Source organism: Chiloscyllium punctatum, chromosome 4, assembly GCF_047496795.1.
Source record: "Chiloscyllium punctatum isolate Juve2018m chromosome 4, sChiPun1.3, whole genome shotgun sequence".
Classification (NCBI taxonomy): domain Eukaryota; kingdom Metazoa; phylum Chordata; class Chondrichthyes; order Orectolobiformes; family Hemiscylliidae; genus Chiloscyllium; species Chiloscyllium punctatum.
In genome coordinates, this window is record NC_092742.1 from 31,406,823 (window position 1) to 31,427,389 (window position 20,567).

Sequence of the window (20,567 nt, forward strand, 5' to 3'; positions counted from 1 at the left end):
AATGGCAATGTTACTGATTCAAGTTTCAAATTACTTTCCAGTTCAAAGATATAGGAATTAACTGCTTTCTAAAATAGCCTTGTAAGCCACCCAATTGTGTTCAAGAAGGCAGCTCACCACTGTGTTCACAAGGGCAATTAAAGAAATGTGATAAATGCTGGTCTTGCCAACAAGACCTAGTTCCTATGATTGAAGAAAAAAATGTTGTTGGCTATGTAGTCATTAGCAACAGAGCAGTAGCTCCTGAAGAGCAGCATAATTTCTAGCACCGTCCAGGCCGCCTGTCAGATAATATTACCCCAACATAATTTTGCTTTAAATATATATACCAGAATATGGAATTTCAGTAACGATAACAAACAGTGAAAATGCTAATGAAATCTGGATATCTGCGTGGGGGCAAATTCAGAAATAGTGCATCCACCATGAACCCCAGCCTGGGGTCAGTGACCACTTCACCAACACAGAAATTGCATGTTCCTCCTCCACTAGGGACATATCTAGGATTAGGAAAACAGGTATCCAGGATTTTCACCATTTCAGAGGACATGAAAAGACATGTGGAATATTTGATATATTATTCAAAAAAGCAAACAGGATACTTCTCTTTATTAACCCCAAAAGCCATATAGCCACCTGCTTTTAATAGCCAAAGCATAATATGTTAGAACTGGGACTTTAAACTGAAACTAAACACTTGTCTGGCCACACCAGAAGTGCTACTTGCAGTGCTGTTCACCGCACTAGAGTAAAGATGTGATTGTGCTAGAGATGTGACAGAGAAGATTTATACACATATTACCTCTACTGGAGAATTTCAGTTATAACGAAAGGTTATGTAAGCTAGAGATACTTTCTTTGGAACACAGGAAGATGTAGGGAGATATAACTGAAGTGCATAAAATTATCGAGGATCTTGCTCGGGTGAGAGTGCTTTAATCCCCTTGGTTCAGGAGTGAGAGATTTAGGGTAAGAGACAAAAGATTCAGAGAGAATTCAAGTATAAATTGTTTCATCCAGAGAGTAGTGGGAAATGATAGCCTCATGGCATTATTTCTAGACTGTCAACCCATTTGAATCAGACGGTGGAATTTGAATTCAACAAATATCCAGAGTTAGGAGTCTGATGAAGACCATGAAACCACTGTCAATTGTCAGAAAAACCATCTGGTTCACTAACGTCCTTTGGGAAGGAAACTGTCATCCTTACCTGGTCTAACCTACATGTGATTCGAGACCCATACTTATGTGGGCAATTAGGGATGGGCAAATACATACTGGGTTGGCCAGTGATGCCCAGATGTTCTGAATTAATATTTTAAAAATCCTGCAACTCACGTCTTAAAGGGTAGCATAGACAGAAACCCTGACAACTTTTACAAAGTAAGGGGATACACACCTGAGAAGTACCGTAACCTATGAAGATATGGAACAAGAACTGGGAAGCGATATTAGACTAACTTGTCAACCAGTGGAGCAGTAATGGGTTGAATGATTGTCTTCTGTGCAGTAAAATGTTTTAAATGTTTAATTCTCTGAAACAGAATATCTAATAAAAGCCTGAAGTGTTACATCCTTCCCCTCAGTGAGTAGAGAGTTTCAGTGCTCCCTGGTGGCCATTCTTTGTAGTAGGGTAATTTAAAACAGACAATTTAAATTTTCTTCAGAGTCCAGATCCTGTAGCTGACCTGAACCCTTTGTTCACAATTTAGTGACAAAGTGTGATTGCTCTGATCAGGGGCAGTGCATGAAGGTCAGGAAAGTAAGAACTCTCTTCACTCTCAGTCCTTTTTACCCCCAGAGCTGAAAAATGTGTTGCTGGAAAAGCGCAGCAGGTCAGGCAGCATCCAAGGAGCAGGAGAATCGACGTTTCGGGCATAAGCCCTTCCTGAAGAAGGGCTTATGCCCGAAACGTCGATGCTCCTGCTCCTTGGATGCTGCCTGACCTGCTGCGCTTTTCCAGCAACACATTTTTCAGCTCTGATCTCCAGCATCTGCAGTCCTCACTTTCTCCTTTTTACCCCCAGAGCCAGGTTTGGACCAATCAGAAACGATGTACAGAGGAAGGGAATCAGTTTACATAGCTGAGCTCAATCTGCAGTCCTTTCCAGAGGCTGTTGTTCAAATTTCAGTGGAAATGTGTCAGAAGGGTTGAAGGTTTTTAATGACCAAATAAATTGAAAAGAAACATCAAAAAATTGATCCTAATGTGATGCTGTGATACTCAGAAATCGTTTAGTTTGCTTGCTTAACAATGCAAGTGCTCAAAGAACACATTTAATTTTAACAAGATTTTCAAGCATTTAAACTTCTATTATGTTCAACTGAAGCTCTTTTAAAAAGTCAACTAACAAAGAATGGGAGACCAATTCATGAAAGCAAATGAGCAACTTAAATGTAATTATTTTCAATTCCTACAATGCCATTGTTGTTATTCAAAACGAGCCAGCTTTTGTAAAAGTATTCTTCCACAATGTAACTAACTGTCTATTGAAAGATATAATCAAACCCTTTGCAACAAACTATATTATGAATGTTGTTTTTTTCTCTGGTTCTCATGAAACTCCACCTTGCTCAGCAAAATGTTCTAACATGACATAATGACAATGGTATGAATCAGCAGTCTACACACGTTTGCAATAGCAAGGTTTGACTATATCTATATTGTAATGTAGAACATACTAACCAGTGTCCCAGCTACTGATGTTGTGAGGTGCACTAGACTGATGTTCCAGTTGTCTCTTCATTAATTGGTTCAGTGTCAGGGCCCCCAGGGATCCCCTTTTCATTTGCCTATATTGAACTAAACATGGTATAAAAACAAATACTGAAACAGGTGGACCTGATGTAAAATAAATGGAACTCAGTGCTCAAGTAAATGATAATGTAGTGGTTAATCATTTCTTTTTATTCCTTTACAAATACTGTTCTGTTACCACTTTCCAGTGAGGTCTGTAGTCACTGGGTTCAGGACAGTGTCCCTGCTGTCATCACACTGGATCCAGTAGTAATGGGCTGATTAAAATCCAGAATTTTCACTTAGCTGACTTCACTAAAATGCATATTTAAATTTGATTAACCACTGTATCAAATTCAGTATTTGACATATAATTGACAAAAATGAAAAGACATACATGTACAGCCAAGAATTAACACAGAGCCTTCACCACAGATAACCCTTATAAATCTGTAAACAAAATTGCTGTTGCTCTTCAAGTGAAGTTACAGCAATAGAATAGACATGAATCTCTTGGCCGTGTAAGCCAAAGGCTTTTGGCATATCAGAATTTTTCTGACCAACAGATGAAAGGTGAAACAACTGATAAAGAAAAGGTCTGATATGTATGTGACTTCAAACTCACGACTGTCGTTCAAATTCAAAGTGTCATACTGATCCGTAAACAATCACAGCTTGGCAACATTTCAGATAACTGAAGACTGGTGCAGCACAACAATGAAGTGGAAGATTCAGCACAAAATTTATGCAAAAGTTATGCTCACCTTCCATCTTTAAGACTGGCAGACATTAGTGGATTCAAAACCAAAACCACACATAGCTAATTGAACATTCCTCATAATACACTGACTTTTATTCACACAATTGCAGACATACACATGCATACACATGCATCCATATATAGAATTAAACAGCCCACTTTTAACCAAAACAAGAAAACAGAAGATCATCTGCAAAGCAAACTTTACACCCTGCCCCCATTCCTGCTGTACTCCCCACTGAAGCCAAGGGAGTGTAAAGCTGGCATTTTCCCTGATTCAATGGGTTTCTTGCCTGGCCAGTTGGGTTAAAATCATCCTCAAAGCTTCAACAGATCCTAAACTGAGTTTAATACATTTCTCATTAGAATGACAATTTTTACATTTAAAAACAGAAGATATTCTGTTTGGCCAAAAGATAATCATCCTTTTTTTCTGCTCAGAACAATCATGTTATCTAATTGTAAAGAAAAGTTCACTTTTGCTCAGGTATTTGCAGGTGAAGGATCATGTTTTCCAAATAGGTCGGTGCGATCTGAAGTTTCAAATAAGCCAACAGAACTCACTGTTCCTGGTGAGTAAAACTTTACTCTGGAGTTTATGATCATAAAAAAGCAAATGAAGCATACTTTTACACAAAAAAAAACTATTGCTAATGATTAGATATGACGTAGAACTAACACTTTGTTGGCTACCAAGTGGGTAATTGTAAATGTGTAAATTGTACTTTTTGCAATACGAATGATACCGCAGAACACATAAAACAGCACTGCAAATGTACGTAAGGCCATTTTCTCTCATATAGAAAAGAGAAGATATATAATCTTTCCAAAATTCTAACTGAGTGAAACAGTTGTAGTCATCGGCTGTACCTAGATTTAAGGAAGACAACCACTCAGGGTCATAAGTTTCAGACATAGGACTTTGTGTAACTGAACAAGGTTGATTTTTGACCCTATACATTTAGGCACATACAGCAGGACATCACATGAGGTAGTGTGATCCAGAAGTCAGGGATTTTTATTTTCCTTCCTTCTTTTAGGGTTTAAAGCATGATGCAGCTTGATGGATGAGTTGCCACATGCTCAAGTCATTAAAATCCATGCCACCATGCTTCAAGGAGAGCTTTAGAGTGCCTTGAAGTGTTTTAGATCATAAGAACATAGACATAGGAGTGGAAGTAAGGCTATTTGACCCATCGAGTCCACTCCGCCATTTAATCAAGGCTGATTGGCATTTCAACTCCACTTACCTGCACTCTCCTCAAAGTCCTTAATTCCTTGCGAGATCAAGAATTTATCAATCTCTGCCTTGAAGACATTTAACGTCCCAGCCTCCACTGCGCTCCATGGCAATGAATTTGACAGGCCCACCACTCCCTGGCTGAAGAAATGTCTCATTTCCACTAAATTGACCCCCTCTAAATCTAAGGCTATGCTCATGGGTCTTAGTCTCCTCGCCTAACAGAAACAACTTCCCAGCGTCCACCCTTTCTAAGCCATGCATTATCTTTTAAGTTTCTATTAGATCTCCCCTCAACCTTCTAAACTCTAATGAATACAATCCCAGGATCCTCAGCCATTCATCATATGTTAGGCCTACCATTCCAGGAATCATCCATGTGAATCTCCGCTATTTTGATCCCTCCCATGAAAGATTGGCCATTTGAGAATCGAGAGAAGAGAAGCTGGTGACAGTCAATTGAAGTTGATTTTGTAGGAGTTCTGCCTGAATGTCTATGAGGTTGGCTTCAAGGAGGCGGCTAGCATTTGTCCTCCCATTAAAGTCAGTGAATGTGGCAGAGGCATTGCTGATGTAATTTCTCTAGAGAAATTAGGTGTCACTTATACATAGTCCAGATCTCACTGCAGTACAAGACTATGGTGACAACAACTGTACTGTGTGCTACAACCTTGTTACATTGTGGCGGATTTTGTAATCACTCACTGCTGTAATTGTTAGAAGGCTGAACTGGCACTGCTGCTCCAGTTTTGGATCTCCCCATCAATAGTGGGGGCTCCTTGACAGAAATGGCTCTGAGGTATAGGATTAATATACTCCAGAGTGTCTCCTTCAACAGATCTTGGGAGATGTGATAGTTATCTGACTGGTGGAGTTGATTCATCAGTTTTGTTTTGGCAACTTTCAAGACGAGACTATGTATCTCGCATGTGGAAGTGAGGAAAAGAGTGGTTTGCAAACCTGATGCAGAGTGGGAGTGACACTACATCGACCTGCAAAATATAGATATACGTTTTCAGTGATCAGTGCATTTTGGCACCAAGGGAGCTGAAGCTTAAGAGTGTTCCATCAAGATGATTTAATACTGCCAGCAGGAGGCTGTTGATCTTTGATGAAGTGAATAGCAAGTGTCAGGTGGATTGCAAATAGTCTGGAGGCTATCACACAGCCTCATTTGACTTCAGTTTGAACTCTAAAGTTGTTTCAGATATTCAACTTAAAAAGTCACAGTCATATCATCAAGAAGCAACTGCAAGATTGTGATGGAGTTTCAAATATTCAAATCTTTGGAGTAGAATCCACACAGCCTCATGATACACTGAGTCGATTACTCTGGTCAGGTCAATGAATGCAATGAAGAGTTCTGGTACTGCTCTCACTTTTTAAAAAAAAATTGATGTTAGATCATGTTAGAAGTTCTTCTGGGAGACTGAAGTCACACCATGTCTCAGGAAGCATCTCCTCAGCCATAGCAAATAGAGAATTCAGGAGTGTGTGTGTCAGGACTTTAACCTGCTGTGGTCAAGAAGGAAATACCTCAATAGATTCCAAAGCAATTCTTGATATACCTTCTTGACGATCATCATAATTGTCATATTCCTAATGTCAATGGGGAAAAAGGGGAGTAGGCGAATTGATTTTCCTCTCAAATCTGTAGTTCAAACGCATGAAGTCTTGACGTAAGTAAAGCCTACCATCTTTGAAGACCTCAGCTGGAATACCACTGGGGCAAAATTGTTGCTTTTTTTCATTTGTTTGATTGTTTGCTGCAGCTGTCCCATCGATGTTGGTTCATCAGTCATCTCTACTACAGGGTTCTGGAGGATAGCCCAGAGTGTATCAGCCACCTCTGTGAATTCACAGTTGAGAAGTTGTTCATGAAGTTTCTTTTCAGCATCGACAGATGATATTGTCACTGTCAAGAGGAGAAAACTGTCCTGTGAACAAGTGGCATTTTGTCCATTCTTTTGGTCTGTAATTTTTTTTTGCCACATTTAAAATCCTATTTGCTCTATATACAAGATAGTTTTGATTTTTTTGTACAATTGGCTGAATTTTCCTAAAAGTGAAATAGACTCCAGAGACCTGAATCTGGAAGTCCCATCCCTATATCTTTGACTTTAATGGTATTTAAATCACTTCACATGTCACAATTATCAGCATTTTGTTAGATTTCTTGGGCTTTCTCTTCACAGCATGTTTTTATTTTGGCTTCCAGATTTGTCTTTAGGGATCAGACTTGAGCTGATGCAGTGCTGCTTTCTCAAGTTGTAACCTTGAGCTGCTCTGTCAGATAATGTAGGCTGCTCATTTTTATAGGAGAGATCACATATTTGACTATCATTTTAATCAAATCAGTCCTAGTAATGGCTATGGTTCAGTGGAATGGCCTGGGCACAGGATTTATAAATAATATAAATAGAAAGCAGGAATCTTTAGCATTGCTTCGCATGAGGCCCACTGAAGATGTTACCTAGTAAGGTAACAAAACGTCTGGAAATGAACCTCCAAGCTCAGCAAGCAAACATACATCCAGTAAATTTAAAATTCAGAAGTCTAACGACAGCAGGGAAGAAGCTGTTCTTGAATCAGTTCATACGTGAATGCAAACTTCTGTCCGACAGAAGAGAGTGGAAGAGAAAGGATATATTGGCACTAGAGGGGGTGCAGAGAAGGTTCACTAGGTTGATTCTGGAGTTGAAGGGGTTGCCTTATGAGGAGAGACTGAGTAGACTGGGATTATATTCATTGGAATTTAGAAGAATGAGGGGGGATCTTATAGACACATATAAAATTACGAAGGGAATAGATAAGATAGAAGTGGAGAGGACATTTCCACTGGCGATAAAACTAGGACATTAGGGGAGCAGATTTAGGATTGAATTGAGAAGGAACTTCTTCACCCAGAGTTGTCAATCTGTGGAATTCCATGCCCAGTGAAGTAATTAAGTCTTTCTCATTGAATATTTATAATTTAAAGTCAGATAATTGTTTGAACAGTAAAGGAATTAAGGATATGGTGTGAAGGCGGATAAGTGGAGGTGAGGCCATGAAAAGATCAACCATGATCTTATTGAAGAGGGAGCAGGCTCAAAAAGCCAAATGGTCTACTCCTGCTCCTAGCTCTTATGTTCTTATGTATGTTCTTACAACATATATTCAGGGCTGAGTTAGAAGGATTATTTGATTGACAAAGCAGGCAAGAGCTATGGCAGTGGTAGGGTGGCTGGGTAGCAGGAAATGTGGAGTTGAGGTCATGATTGGAACAATCATGATCTCATTGAATGGGAAGTAGATTAAAGCACTGAATCGTCTATTCCAGCTTCTCTATATGTTCTTATGTACTGACAAGTACAAGTAAAATGGCTTGATTTGAGTAACTATGGCTTCTCAGTTCAGCTTGACATTCATCCCTAGCAGACAGCAGCAACTAAAGAACTCAAGATGATCATAGCTTTGAAGATGATCCACAAAGTGACCAGAAACAAGGATTTTCTTTACCATGGCCATAGTACTGATGTTTACGTATACTAAGCTGCTATGTTAGAAACTATTAAAAGTGTGGAACTAATTAGACAAGCATCTTGCACACAGTATTTTAATTAGTTTACTTGATACGGAAGAGTGGCAACTGGTCTCTGGCACAGCTGCTTCTAGTGTTGGAGCAGAGGCAGATTCTCTTGGCATATCCAGAGCTGAAAGATCTTTAACAGACTGATCTGCAAAACAATTTTGTACCAGGAATATAACTTTTTTCACTCTCACTGAGCTTTACAACTGCAAACCACCATGACAAACTGAGCTGAATCTTAGCATTAAATACTGATCATTTAAAATTAGCTAATAAGTTCTGGTTATTATTTGACTGTGAAATTTAATTACAGTTTCTTTATAATTCTTCATGCTGTCAGCACTAAATACAAAATACTTAAACACTATTCACAAAGGTTAAAAAGGTTAAACTGAGACACTGAATGTCTTCCACATACATAATGTTCTTTCACAAATTTCCATATACAATTAAAAGGGGTTAATGTTAAAGCATTACTTTTAAATAAAACTTTTCAATTGCAAGATTATTTGGAACAGCTTAAAACACATAGAAAGCAGTCATTAACATCCTTATTTAATGAATAAAGAGGGATCTTCCTGATTCAGTTTGTTAAGAAATTAGCATTTAGAGTTTGAGGTAAATAATTTGATTAATCTCTTGTTCATTTGTGCGTCAAATTTACCAAAATTTAAAACAAAACTTTTGTAAAATGAATGAAGAAAACTAATTAAAACATTTCTTAACATCTTCTAAATTTTGTGTTTCTCTTCTGAAAGGCACTAACTTATCTGTTTGGGATTGCTGCTTTGTTTTATTCAATGTTTTCCAATGCCCCACTTAGATGGTAATTTGTAAGATATAAGCTGTAGTGGTGACTGACAGCAAGTTACTTGCCCCAGAAGTCAATAAAGCAAGACACAATTCTGTGCCCACACAGTTAAATTTTCCAACAGCAGTTCCTCAATCATGATCAAGAGCAGGAACTATGCTTAATTTTCTATCTTCCCCTCTCAGGAACTTAACTACAAGGTATGGGGAAAATTACCTACTCACATCAGGCTTTATGTGCAGGGCGAGCTCAACACAAAGCTGAAATTTACGCTGATCAGGAAAACATGCATGAAGTTCTCCCTCGGCATCCATAGATTGTTTTTAAATCCACCAAATTATTAAATGATCATCTTTTGCTAACTTTGAAATTGCAGACAATGAAGCCTGTTATTTTAGAATCCTATCCAGAACACTATAGACGCACACACACACACACATGCACACACTCTCACACGCACACACTCGTACACACACCTTGTGTGGCTCTATATACTCACACATGCTTTCTGTCTTATTTTCACAAAATACAGACTCACCCTTGGGTATTCTATGAAAATTTGAAACCAAACATATTAGTTCCATTAAAATATTCTATAACTTGTTGCTCTACATTTTTCTTCACATAAACTGATGGATTAGAACTCTGAACTGCATGTCACAAGTGAACTATTTACTTAATGCATTGCTAAGACTGTACATTATTTGAAGTTAGATTACAATGTTATGGAACTGATCAAACCCCCCCACAAAATATACTAAGAAGATAGTCTAGACCCTAATTTTCTTACTTTAAAAGTAAGAATAAGGCATTGCCTTCCAGATCCAATTTGATTGGTCAAACTTCTCAAGTTTGAGCAAAACACACTTAATTTTTACACTACAGTTAAGATACAGACAAAATAAAAAGAAAAGAATTGGCTTAATTTTAGCTCTTTAGAAATGCTTAACAAAATAATATATTTATTACTAATTAACTGGGTGGCACAGTGGTTAGCACTGCTGCCTCACAGCGCTAGAGACACGGGTTCAATTCCTGCCTCAGGCGACTGACTGTGTGGAGTTTGCACATTCTCTCTGTGTCTGCGTGGGTTTCCTCCCACAGTCCAAAGATGTGCAGGTCAGGTGAATTGGCCATGCTAAATTGCCCGTAGTGTTAGGTGATAGGGTAAATGTAGGGGTATGGGTGGGTTGCGGGTCGGTGTGGACTTGCAGGGCTAAAGGGCCTGTTTCTACACTGTAAGTAATCTAATCTAAACTGTTCCCGTATAGTAATCTCCCATCAACACACCTTTGGCAAAGGCAAATTCAATAAAATAGATTGTCTCATATGCAATTCTGGCAGCAGGAAGAGAACCACAGTTTTTAGCTGTAACAGAGAAAGGAATAAGCATTCCCACATCCAGTTTCAAGACCTCAGGAACTGGAGAAAGCTAAGACTCAAAACTTGAGTACTGTGGGAGCTTGATCCCATTGATTGAGGCTGCTTCTATTGTTCCAACGTTTCAAAAAAGCCCCAAGGCCTCACAAGCTGTTTACTCTATTGGCTTTGAGCGGACTCCTTGTAACCTTTATCTCAAACTTTCTTCAATAAAAAAGGACAAAATACACCTCTTAAAGCAATAGTATCACCACAGTGAGTAACTGATGTAACTATAAATATGTAATAATACATTGTTCAAATGGCAGAAATAAATTTGCACTGATTAGCATCAGATATCTAGGAGCTAGTCATCTACTTGTCCTCCCAGTTAAATTCTAGCGAGATGCAGGAAGATCTATAAGGCCATAAGACCATAAGACATAGGAGCGGAAGTAAGGCCATTCGGCCCATCGAGTCCATTCCGCCATTCAATCATGGCTGATGGGCATTTCAACTCCACTTACCCGCAATTTCCCCGTAGCCCTTAATTCCTTGTGACATCAAGAATTTATCAATCTCTGCCTTGAAGACGTTTAGCGTCCCTACCTCCACTGCACTCTGCGGCAATGAATTCAACAGGCCCACCACTCTCTGGCTGAAGAAATATCTCTGCATTTCTGTTCTGAATTTACCCCCTCTAATTCTAAGGCTGTGTCCACAGGTCCTAGTCTCCTTGCCTAACGGAAACAATTTCCTAGCGTCCACCCTTTCCAAGCCATGTATTATCTTGTAAGTTTCTATTAGATCTCCCCTTAATCTTCTAAACTCCAATGAATACAATCCCAGGATCCTCAGCCATTCCTCACGTTAGACCTACCATTCCAGGGATCATCCGTGTGAATCTCCACTGGACACGCTCCAGTGCCAGTATATCCTTCCTGAGGTGTGGGAACCAAAACTGGACACAGTACTTCAATTGGGGCCTAACCAGAGCTTTATAAAGTCTCAGCAGCACAACGGTGCTTTTATATTCCAACCCTCTTGAGATAAATGACAACATTGCATTCGCTTTCTTAATCACGGACTGTTTACCTCCATGTTTAGATTAGATTCCCTACAGTGTGGAAACAGGCCCTTCGGCCCAACAAGTCCATACTGACCCGCCGGAGCGTAACCCACCCAGACCCATTCTCCTACATTTACCCCTTCACCTAACACTACTGGCAATTTAGTGCGGCCAATTCACCTGACCTGCACATTTTTGGATTGTGGGAGGAAACCGGAGCACCCGGAGGAAATCCACGCAGACACTGGGAGAATGTGCAAACTCCACACAGAGAGTTGCCTGAGGCGGGTATTGAACCCGGGTCTCTGCGCTGCGAGGCAAACCTTTAGAGAATCCTCAACTAGCACTTCCAGATCCCTTTGTACTTTGGCTTTACGAATTTTCTCACCGTTTAGAAAGTAGTCCATGCTTGTATTCTTTTTTCCAAAGTGCAAAACTTCGCATTTGCTCACGTTGAATTCTATCAGCCATTTCCTAGACCACTCTCCCAAACTGTCTAGATCCTTCTGCAGCCTCCCCACTTCCTCAGTACTACCTGCCTGTCCACCTAACTTTGTATCATCGGCAAACTTCACTAGAATGCCCCCAGTCCCTTCATCCAGATCATTAATATATAATGTGAACAGCTGCGGCCCCAATACTGAACCCTGCAGGACACCGCTTGTCACCGGCTGCCATTCCAAAAAAGAACCTTTTAGCCCAACTGTCTGCCTTCCGTCAGACAGCCAATCCTCAATCCATACCAGTAGCTCACCTCGAACACCATGGGCCCTCACCTTGCTCAGCAGCCTCCCGTGTGGCACCTTATCAAAGGCCTTTTGGAAGTCTAGATAGACCACATCCACTGGGTTTCCCTGGTCTAACCTACTTGTCACCTCTTCAAAGAATTCCAACAGGTTTGTCAGGCATGACCTCCCCTTACTAAATCCATGTTGACTTGTTCTAATCCGACCCTGCTCTTCCAAGAATTTAGAAACCTCATCCTTAAATGATGGATTCTAGAATTTTACCAACAATTTTACCTATAAAAGGCTCTAGGAGGAAAAAATTAGAATATTGAACTTTCACAAAAACATTTGTTAAATAAATTGAAAATACAAATAATTTATATTTTTAAATTTGCTTAGCTTCCATTCTAATGTTGTAAAGTTAGTTTTCAATTGTCATTATTGAACTGCATATTAATGCAAGAGTTAAGAAAGTATTCCTGTACTGATTTTGTGGAAATTATTGTGATTTTACCAGTTTTTAAGTTTCAATTTGATTATTTGTCTAAACATAAATGGCAAGAAAACTCGGCATCCTTTTTTTGTTGTAGTCCAGACCCAGGGGTGCAGAGTTTGGAGAACTCCCAGCTTCACAAACTGGGAAAAAGTTACCTGAAGTTGAAATTTCATTCCACATTTTAGGGAGTCATAGTGGGCCACTCCAGAAAGCATGTGGAGTCTGTGAAATGCAGAAGCAAGCTAGTCAGAAGGCCTGCCTCTGTGGACTGGCACGAGATCAAAGATATGAAAAAAAATCAAACAAAAAGCAACCCTTCAGCACTCACTTCTCACCTCTCCAGACAATCTCTACACTCCTTCCCCTGCCAACCAATGTCAACTATTGCCCTCCACCCATCAACCAGGGTCCATCAAATCCTCTAATGCTAACCTAACCCTTCAATCCACTCTCATGGCCCATCATAAGCTCTACACAATGACTGTCCCTCATCCAAGGCTCTTTTTACTCTGTGTCAACTGAATGCTAACTTATACCATCCCATGCCCCACTAGCCTTTATATGTGCCATGCCAACTCACCCAGTATTCACCATAAGCAAAACTCAACAGCAATGCTAAGATGAGATAATGATGAGATAATAGTGTCTATTGAAGGATTTATTAATTTAAGAAAATAACATCTTTCATTTAAAAACCTCATTCATCATAGTTTAATTTATAAAAATAAGTATCCACTTGAAGTTATTCATCATACTATAAAAAAAAGCTACCCCGCTGTGATAATCCAAGTTTGAGAAATTCAGTCATGTAGCACTACACCTCTCAATGACCCCATTGTGTAAACAGACAGAATAAAACAGCAAAGTATATTTTGGAATATTGCAAAGACATTTTTCTTTAAGTTTTAAGGGGCAGGTGTGTTGATTGCCTTGTCAATGCCCCAGCTCCTTTTGACAGTTCTCTTGAAAGATCAGTATATTTATGCACATTTCTACTTTTCACGATCCCAAAGGGCACCATACACAAAAGGGTACCTTGTCATCTTGAGACCTTATCCTACCAGCTCTAAAGTGTACACGTTGTGTTTGGCCACCCTCCTAACAAAAATAAAATCAGCCTGATGTTAGGTGTGCAAACCTCAACTTATTCCCTTCCTTCCCTCATACTCATGAAAATAATAGAAGCCCTTTTTAAAAATGAGACTTCCAAATTCAGGTAACTGGTGCCTATTATGTAACAACAGAAGGACTCTATACTCTTATAAAACTTCAGTCCCAATTGTGCAAAAAAAAATTCAACATTATCTTGTATATAGAACAAACATGATTTTAAATGTGGCAAAAAGATTACCTACTTAAAAACGGTTCAAATTTAAGTTTAATTGTCCTTTTTAAATATATCTATTGTCGCACCTAATAATTTGATCTTGTGTAATCAGCTATGTAAGCAGAAACCTATGAGTAAAATTATTTTGCCTTTTATTATCCTGATCCCAAACTGTCCAATATTAAGACCTGAGAGTTGATCAGCTGAATATATATATTGCACATTACTGCATATGTTAAAAATAACTTGCTTGAAAATGCCAAATATGAAACAGAACATGAAATGTAATATGTTATTCCCATCCTCATGTTAGACATATGCACAGATAATAATGTTGCAGTTGTATAAGACTCTGGTGCGGCCTCATCTGGAGTATTGTGTGCAGTTTTGGTCGCCATATTATAGGAAGGATGTGGAGGCATTGGAACGAGTGCAGAGGAGGTTTACCAGGATGTTGCCTGGCATGGTAGGAAGATCGTATGAGGAAAGGCTGAGGCATTTGGGGCTTTTCTCATTGGAGAAAAGAAGGTTTAGGGGAGATTTGATAGAGGTGTACAAGATGATTAGAGGTTTAGATAGGGTTGACAGTGAGAACCTTTTTCCGCTAATGGAGTCAGCTGTTACTAGGGGACACAGCTTTAAATTAAGGGGAGGTTGGTATAGGACAGATGTTAGGGGTAGATTTTTTACTCAGCGGGTTGTGAGTTCATGGAATGCCCTGCCAGTAGCAGTGGTGGACTCTCCCTCTTTATGGTCATTTAAGCCGGCATTGGACAAGCATATGGAGGTTATTGGGCTAGTGTAGGTTAGGTAGGCTTCTGTCGGCGCAACATCAAGGGCCGAAGGGCCTGTACTGCGCTGTATGTTTCTATGTTCTATGTTCTATAATCTTGTTTAAAATTGATCTGAGAGAACAGAATAATCATGAGTTGCTCTAGAAGTGGAAATGGTCCACATCTACATCCTGGGTAATTGGAATGAGTTGATTTGCAATGTCTGGTCATTAATTGCTCTTGAAGGGAATGGTAACTATTTATTTGGAATAGGGAAGTATGATTGTATGGAATATTGCTAATTTGAAGAGACACAATTGTTAATTTATCTGGGAATAATCACTCATTGTTGAGGTGGGTCAGGTCATTAGTTTACTTGTTAAAGTAAGTATATAAGAATTTGTGTCTTGGAAATGACATCCCATGCTGACCACGCTGTGAAACAAAAATTAGTGTTCCTAATACCCAACCTTGATGTGAAAAACTGTTTAGAAAGGAAATGGGCAAATGAGTCTACACCTTCTGCATATACTTTAAAAACATTAATATTAAAATTATACAGTGTATGGTTTTGCAAATTGATTTTAGTGTCATGGATTTTTCTGTTGTTGCTTTTCTATAAAATCACACAAAATATTTTCTTATACATACTTTCCTTTAAGGGATTCAGTTTTGCAGTTCTCAAAACTATCAACATCCTGGTGGGGGGGGAGGGGGGGGGCGGGGTCACCACTGGCCAGAAACTGAACAGGACTAGCTATACCCTGAGGTACAAAGGCAGAGAACTTTGAAGGGTGTAACTCATCTCCTAACATCCCAAATTCGTTCCATGGTCTAAAGGTACAAGCCAGAAGTGTGAACAAAAACTCTCCATTTCCCAGGATGGCTGCAGTTCCAACAACTCCAAAGAAGTTCAACTCTTTTCTGGTCTAGTCATGAACTCAATCATCACCACATGACACTTAACTCTATCCATTTACACCAACATTCGCTCCTTCCATTCTGGGGATGCACAATGTCAGCAGTACGTACCATATACAAGGCTCTTTTTTCAGTATCTCCCAAATGCACAACCTCTACCACCTAGAAAGACAACAGGACCAGGTGCATGGGAACACCATCATGTAAAAGGTCCCCTCCAATCACATACCACTCTGACTTGGAGTTATACCACTGTTCCTTTATGATCATGGGATTAAAATCTTAGAACTGTTTTCCCAGCAGTACTGTGGGTTAGCCACATGAACTGCAGTGGCTAAAATGGATAATTATGGATGGGTGCCAACTACCGTCAATTACACCAATATCCCATGAAATAATAAAAAATTACAAGAAGGCTTAGATACAGCGGGGGGGAATTTTAACAACTGGGTAATTCAGGGAATGCATTGGTCCTGTTGAATTTGGGTCTATATCGAGAGTGGGAGATTTTCAAGGGCTGATTTATTTCTCTAGTTTGGTCTTCCTTTAACATGGAAAGTAACTTAATTAATTTCTAAATTAAAAGCAGTCTTAAAACAAGGATGGTAAAAACAATGACTGCAGATGCTGAAAACCAAATACTGGATTAGTGATGCTGGAAGAGCACAGCAGTTCAGGCAGCATCCAACGAGCAGCGAAATCGACGTTTCAGACAAAAGCCCTTCATCAGGAAGGATGTACAAGCTCTCTGTTAATAGCTCCAGCTAAATAACAAGGTTGCTATTTAAAACTGATTTTCAGAAGCTTAAATTCAGTTGTTTTTGAGACAGCATAAAACAGGGCCTTCCTTTGCGCTACCTCACCTGTAATAAATACTGTTTTGGATGCAAAGAATGTAAAGTGGAAGTTTACTTTAGTGAGGGAGCTCAGTGAAGTTGGTTATAGGTGCTTCTTTCTTTATCTACCTTATTCAACTGCCAATAATTGGCTTACTTTGTTACAAGGGAATTAGTTTACTTGTGTAATTGGTAAGTTATTTCCACTTATTCTAATTTTAATTATCAGTTTTTAAATTTATGCTATGCCAAGTGGATTTCCTGCACTATGTTGGAAGTCTGGACACACCATGTATCCTAAGTGAACACATCTGTAGTGTCACCAGCTGTACAAGCTTGAGCTTTGGAATTGAGAACTCATGTGGTGGCTAGAGACATTATTGTCATCACAAATTGGTATGGATAGCACATTTAGGGAGTGGTCACACTGCAGGTTAGGAGCATAAAGGTGCAGAGGGAATAGGTGTCCACTAAGCAGCAGAGGCAGATAGTGCAGGAATCCTGTGAGCCTTTTAGCTTGCCAACTGAGTTTCCGTTTTGGATAATGTTGAGGCCAATGGTTCCTCTTGCGACTGCAGCCAGAGTGATGGCTGTAACACCAATGGCAACTCAATTTTACAGCAGGGAAGGAAGAAGAATGCAACAGCAATAGTGACAGGGGATTCAGACAGGCACTTTTACTGCAGTAAACCTGAGGATTTAGGGTGTTGCAAAGCAGCTACTGGACATCTTTCTGGAGATGGAAATCTAAGAAGCAAGATAATGTTCTGAAAGCAGACTTTATGTAATCAGGAAGGTGATTCAAAAAAGGACATCAAGTAGTAATTTCTGGTTTATAGTAATAGATTAGATTACTAATACAGGATTACTAATTACTAATACTAATAGATTACTAATACTAATAGATTAATAATACAAGATTAGACAATTAAACATTTGACTGCAGAAATAGCACAGAAGGGGAGGGCATTCAATTTCTGAAGCTTTTGGACTGGATCTGGGGTGGGAACTGTACAAATTGGACAGATTACAATTTAACAGGACTGGGACTGATGATCTCAGAGGAGGTTTAATAGTGCTGTTGGGGAGGGTTTAAACAAGTTTGCCACCATAGTGGGACCTGAGGGGCTTTTTTTTATTTACCCAGAGGACTTGGCCATCATCACACCAGCCAGCATTTATTTCCCACTCCTACTTGCCTTTCAGAAGGTGGTGATGAGCTTCATTCTTGAACTGCTGCAGCCCATGTGCTGTAAGAAAACCCACAATGCCCTGAGGGAGGGAATTCCAGGATTTTGACCCAGTGGCAGTGCAACACCATTGTTGTTGAAGTGCACCAATCCAGGTAAATGGGGAGTACTCCATCACAGTCATCACTTGGGCCTTGTAGATGGTGGACAGGCTTTGGGATTCAGGAATTCAGTTACTTGCTGTATTTGAATGTGGAGTGCTACAGTATCTGAGGAACTGCAAATGGTGCTGAGCATTGTGCAATCATTGGCAAACATCCCTGCTTCTGACCTTATGGTGGGGGGGGAAGGTTGTTGATGAAACAGATGAAGATGGTTGGGACTAGGACACTACTCTGAGGAACTAGTGCAGAGATGCCCTGGAGATGAGATGACTGACTTCCAACAACCACAACCATCTTCCTACGTACCAGGTATGACACCTATGCCTCCAAGTACCCATTGATTCCAGTTTTGCTAGGGCTGCATAATGTCATACTTGATCAGATGGGGCCATGATGGCAAGGACTGTCACTCTCAAATCACCACTGGAATTTATTCTTTTGTCGGTGTTTGAACCAAGGCTGTAATGAGGTTCAGCGCTAAGTGGCCCTGGCTGAAACCAAACTGGATGTGGTTGAGCAGGTTATTGCTGAGCAGGTACTGCTTGATAGCACTGTTGTTGACACCTTCCATCAGTTTGATGATGAAAAGTAAACTGCTGGAGCGGAAATTGGTCAGGATGAGGTCAGGTATGTTTTACCTTCATGTTGGTCTCCTCACCACCTGCCACAGACCCAGTCTAGCAGTTATGCCCTTCAGGACCTGACCAGCTGCTGCTGAGTCATTCTTGGTGGTTGACATTGAAATTCTCCATCCAGAGTACATTTTGTGTCCTTGCCACCCTCAGTGCTTCCACTAAGTGTTATTCAAGTGTGATTCATCAGCCAAGGGTGGATGGTATATGGTAATCAGCAGAAGGTTTCCTTGCCCACGTTTAATCTGAAGTCATGAGACTTCATAGTGTTTAGAATCAATGTGACTTCATAGGATCCAGAGTCAATGTTGAGGACTCCCAGGGCAGCCCCTTACTGATTAGTTGACATCTCTGCTGGGTCTGTTCTGCCCAGTGGGACTCAGAATACTCAGACTCAAAATTTAAGATTAAGATGAGAAGGAATTTCTTCTCTCGGGGGTTGGGGGGGGCGGGGGGGGCAGGTTCAGTTCAGGGCAGGTGCATGTTTAAGGCTGAGATAGATAGATCCTTGTTCAGTAGAGAAATGAAAGGTTATCAGGGGAGGGCAGGAAAGTGGACATAAGGAAAGTGGACATAAGGAATGTAGGATAAGCCACAAATCTATTGAGAGGCGTAGTAGGTTCGAGGGGCTAAACATCTTATTTCTTATGGTCTTAAAGGTATAGTAGTTTGGAGGGTGTTACAGTAAAAAATTAATTTGATTCATCTTTCTCCACTTCTCATCCAGTAACTGGGCAGTTTGAAGGCTAGTATGGTGCTGGATAATCAGGTACTTGGTGGATAACCATAACTGGTAACTGGAGAGGAGGGAGGGAGGGAGGGATTGTTGTGGTGGGAGTGGGGAGTTGGTTATAGGATGATCACCAATGGAGCGTGGGAAGATCAGCAGTGACTTCTTGTTGCGGAGGGGAGGATTGCTCAAAGTAAGATCTTTCTTTTGCTATAATAAGTATGATTAACACTGTAGGCCAAAAAAGTGCATGCTTTTCTTTTGCCCATGTGACAGCCATTAGGTGCACTGCTTTTGGGTATTGTGTTCTTAAAACTAAATCGTACAATATTTATTTTGTAAATATGGCAAGGTTGAATGGTTTTGAACACTGCTTTCGAACTTGGCACTTTCATAGGAGCTGAGGGAATTGCTCCTGTGCCTCCTAGCCCCCACAATCATTGCTGGAAAAGCACCCAACTGTTGCAGAAGACAGCTCTAAGATCAATTTAGATTCCAGTTTCCTGACCCCAAGAAAACACGTCCCACAACCTTGTTTGAATATTGTATTTACTGAAGAGCATGGTTATCATCTTCTCTTCATTTGGTTAAACCTGAAATGGGCGGCACAGTGGCACAGTGGTTAGCACTGCTGCCTCACAGCGCCAGAGACCTGGGTTCAATTCCAGCCTCAGGCGACTCTCTGTGTGGAGTTTGCACAGTCTCCCTGTGTCTGCGTGGGTTTCCTCCGGGTGCTCCGGTTTCCTCCCACAGTCCAAAAATGTGCAGGTCAGGTGAATTGGCCATGCTAAATTGCCCGTAGTGTTAGGTGAAGGGTAAAATGTAGGGGAATGGGTCTTGGTGGGTTGCGCTTCGGCGGGTCGGTGTGGACTTGTTGGGCCTAGGGCCTGTTTCCACACTGTAAGTAATCTAATCTAAAAAAAAACCTATGCTTATGGAGGATTGGTGTTCATGTCATGACTATGATATAGTTAAAATGAAATGTAAACAGATGATGGATATTGACTGATCACCTTTCAGCAACATCGGGATCTGTGGCACAATGGTAAAGTCAACTAGGAGAAAGTGAGGACCACAGATGCTGGTGATCAGAGTCAAAGAGTTTGGTGCTGAAAAGCACAGCCGGTGGGACAGCTTCCGAGATGCAGGAGAATTGACATTTTGAGCCTGATGAAGGGCTGACGCTTGAAATGTCAATTCTCCTGCACCTCAAATGCTGCCTG

At 40.3% G+C, this 20,567-nt stretch overlaps 2 protein-coding genes across 8 annotated transcripts in view; one reads left to right on the top strand and one right to left on the bottom strand.

The window, feature by feature from the left end:
* The window catches only part of prima1 (proline rich membrane anchor 1), a 349,594-nt gene that overhangs the window by 235,195 nt on the left and 93,832 nt on the right, over positions 1–20,567 (top strand). The gene's annotated exons all lie outside the window — the stretch shown is intronic.
* LOC140476150 (protein unc-79 homolog) overlaps positions 1–20,567 on the bottom strand; it is a 229,188-nt gene that overhangs the window by 72,337 nt on the left and 136,284 nt on the right. For 5 of the 7 annotated variants that reach the window (XM_072568293.1, XM_072568291.1, XM_072568296.1 and 2 more), the window contains exon 33: positions 2,687–2,803. The exons of 1 other annotated variant lie outside the window; for it this stretch is intronic. In XM_072568293.1, the coding sequence (XP_072424394.1) occupies positions 2,687–2,803 (117 nt within the window). Of the gene's footprint in view, positions 1–2,686; positions 2,804–8,348; positions 8,457–20,567 lie in introns of all 7 variants that reach the window. One more of the 7 variants, XM_072568298.1, reaches the window with a different exon arrangement.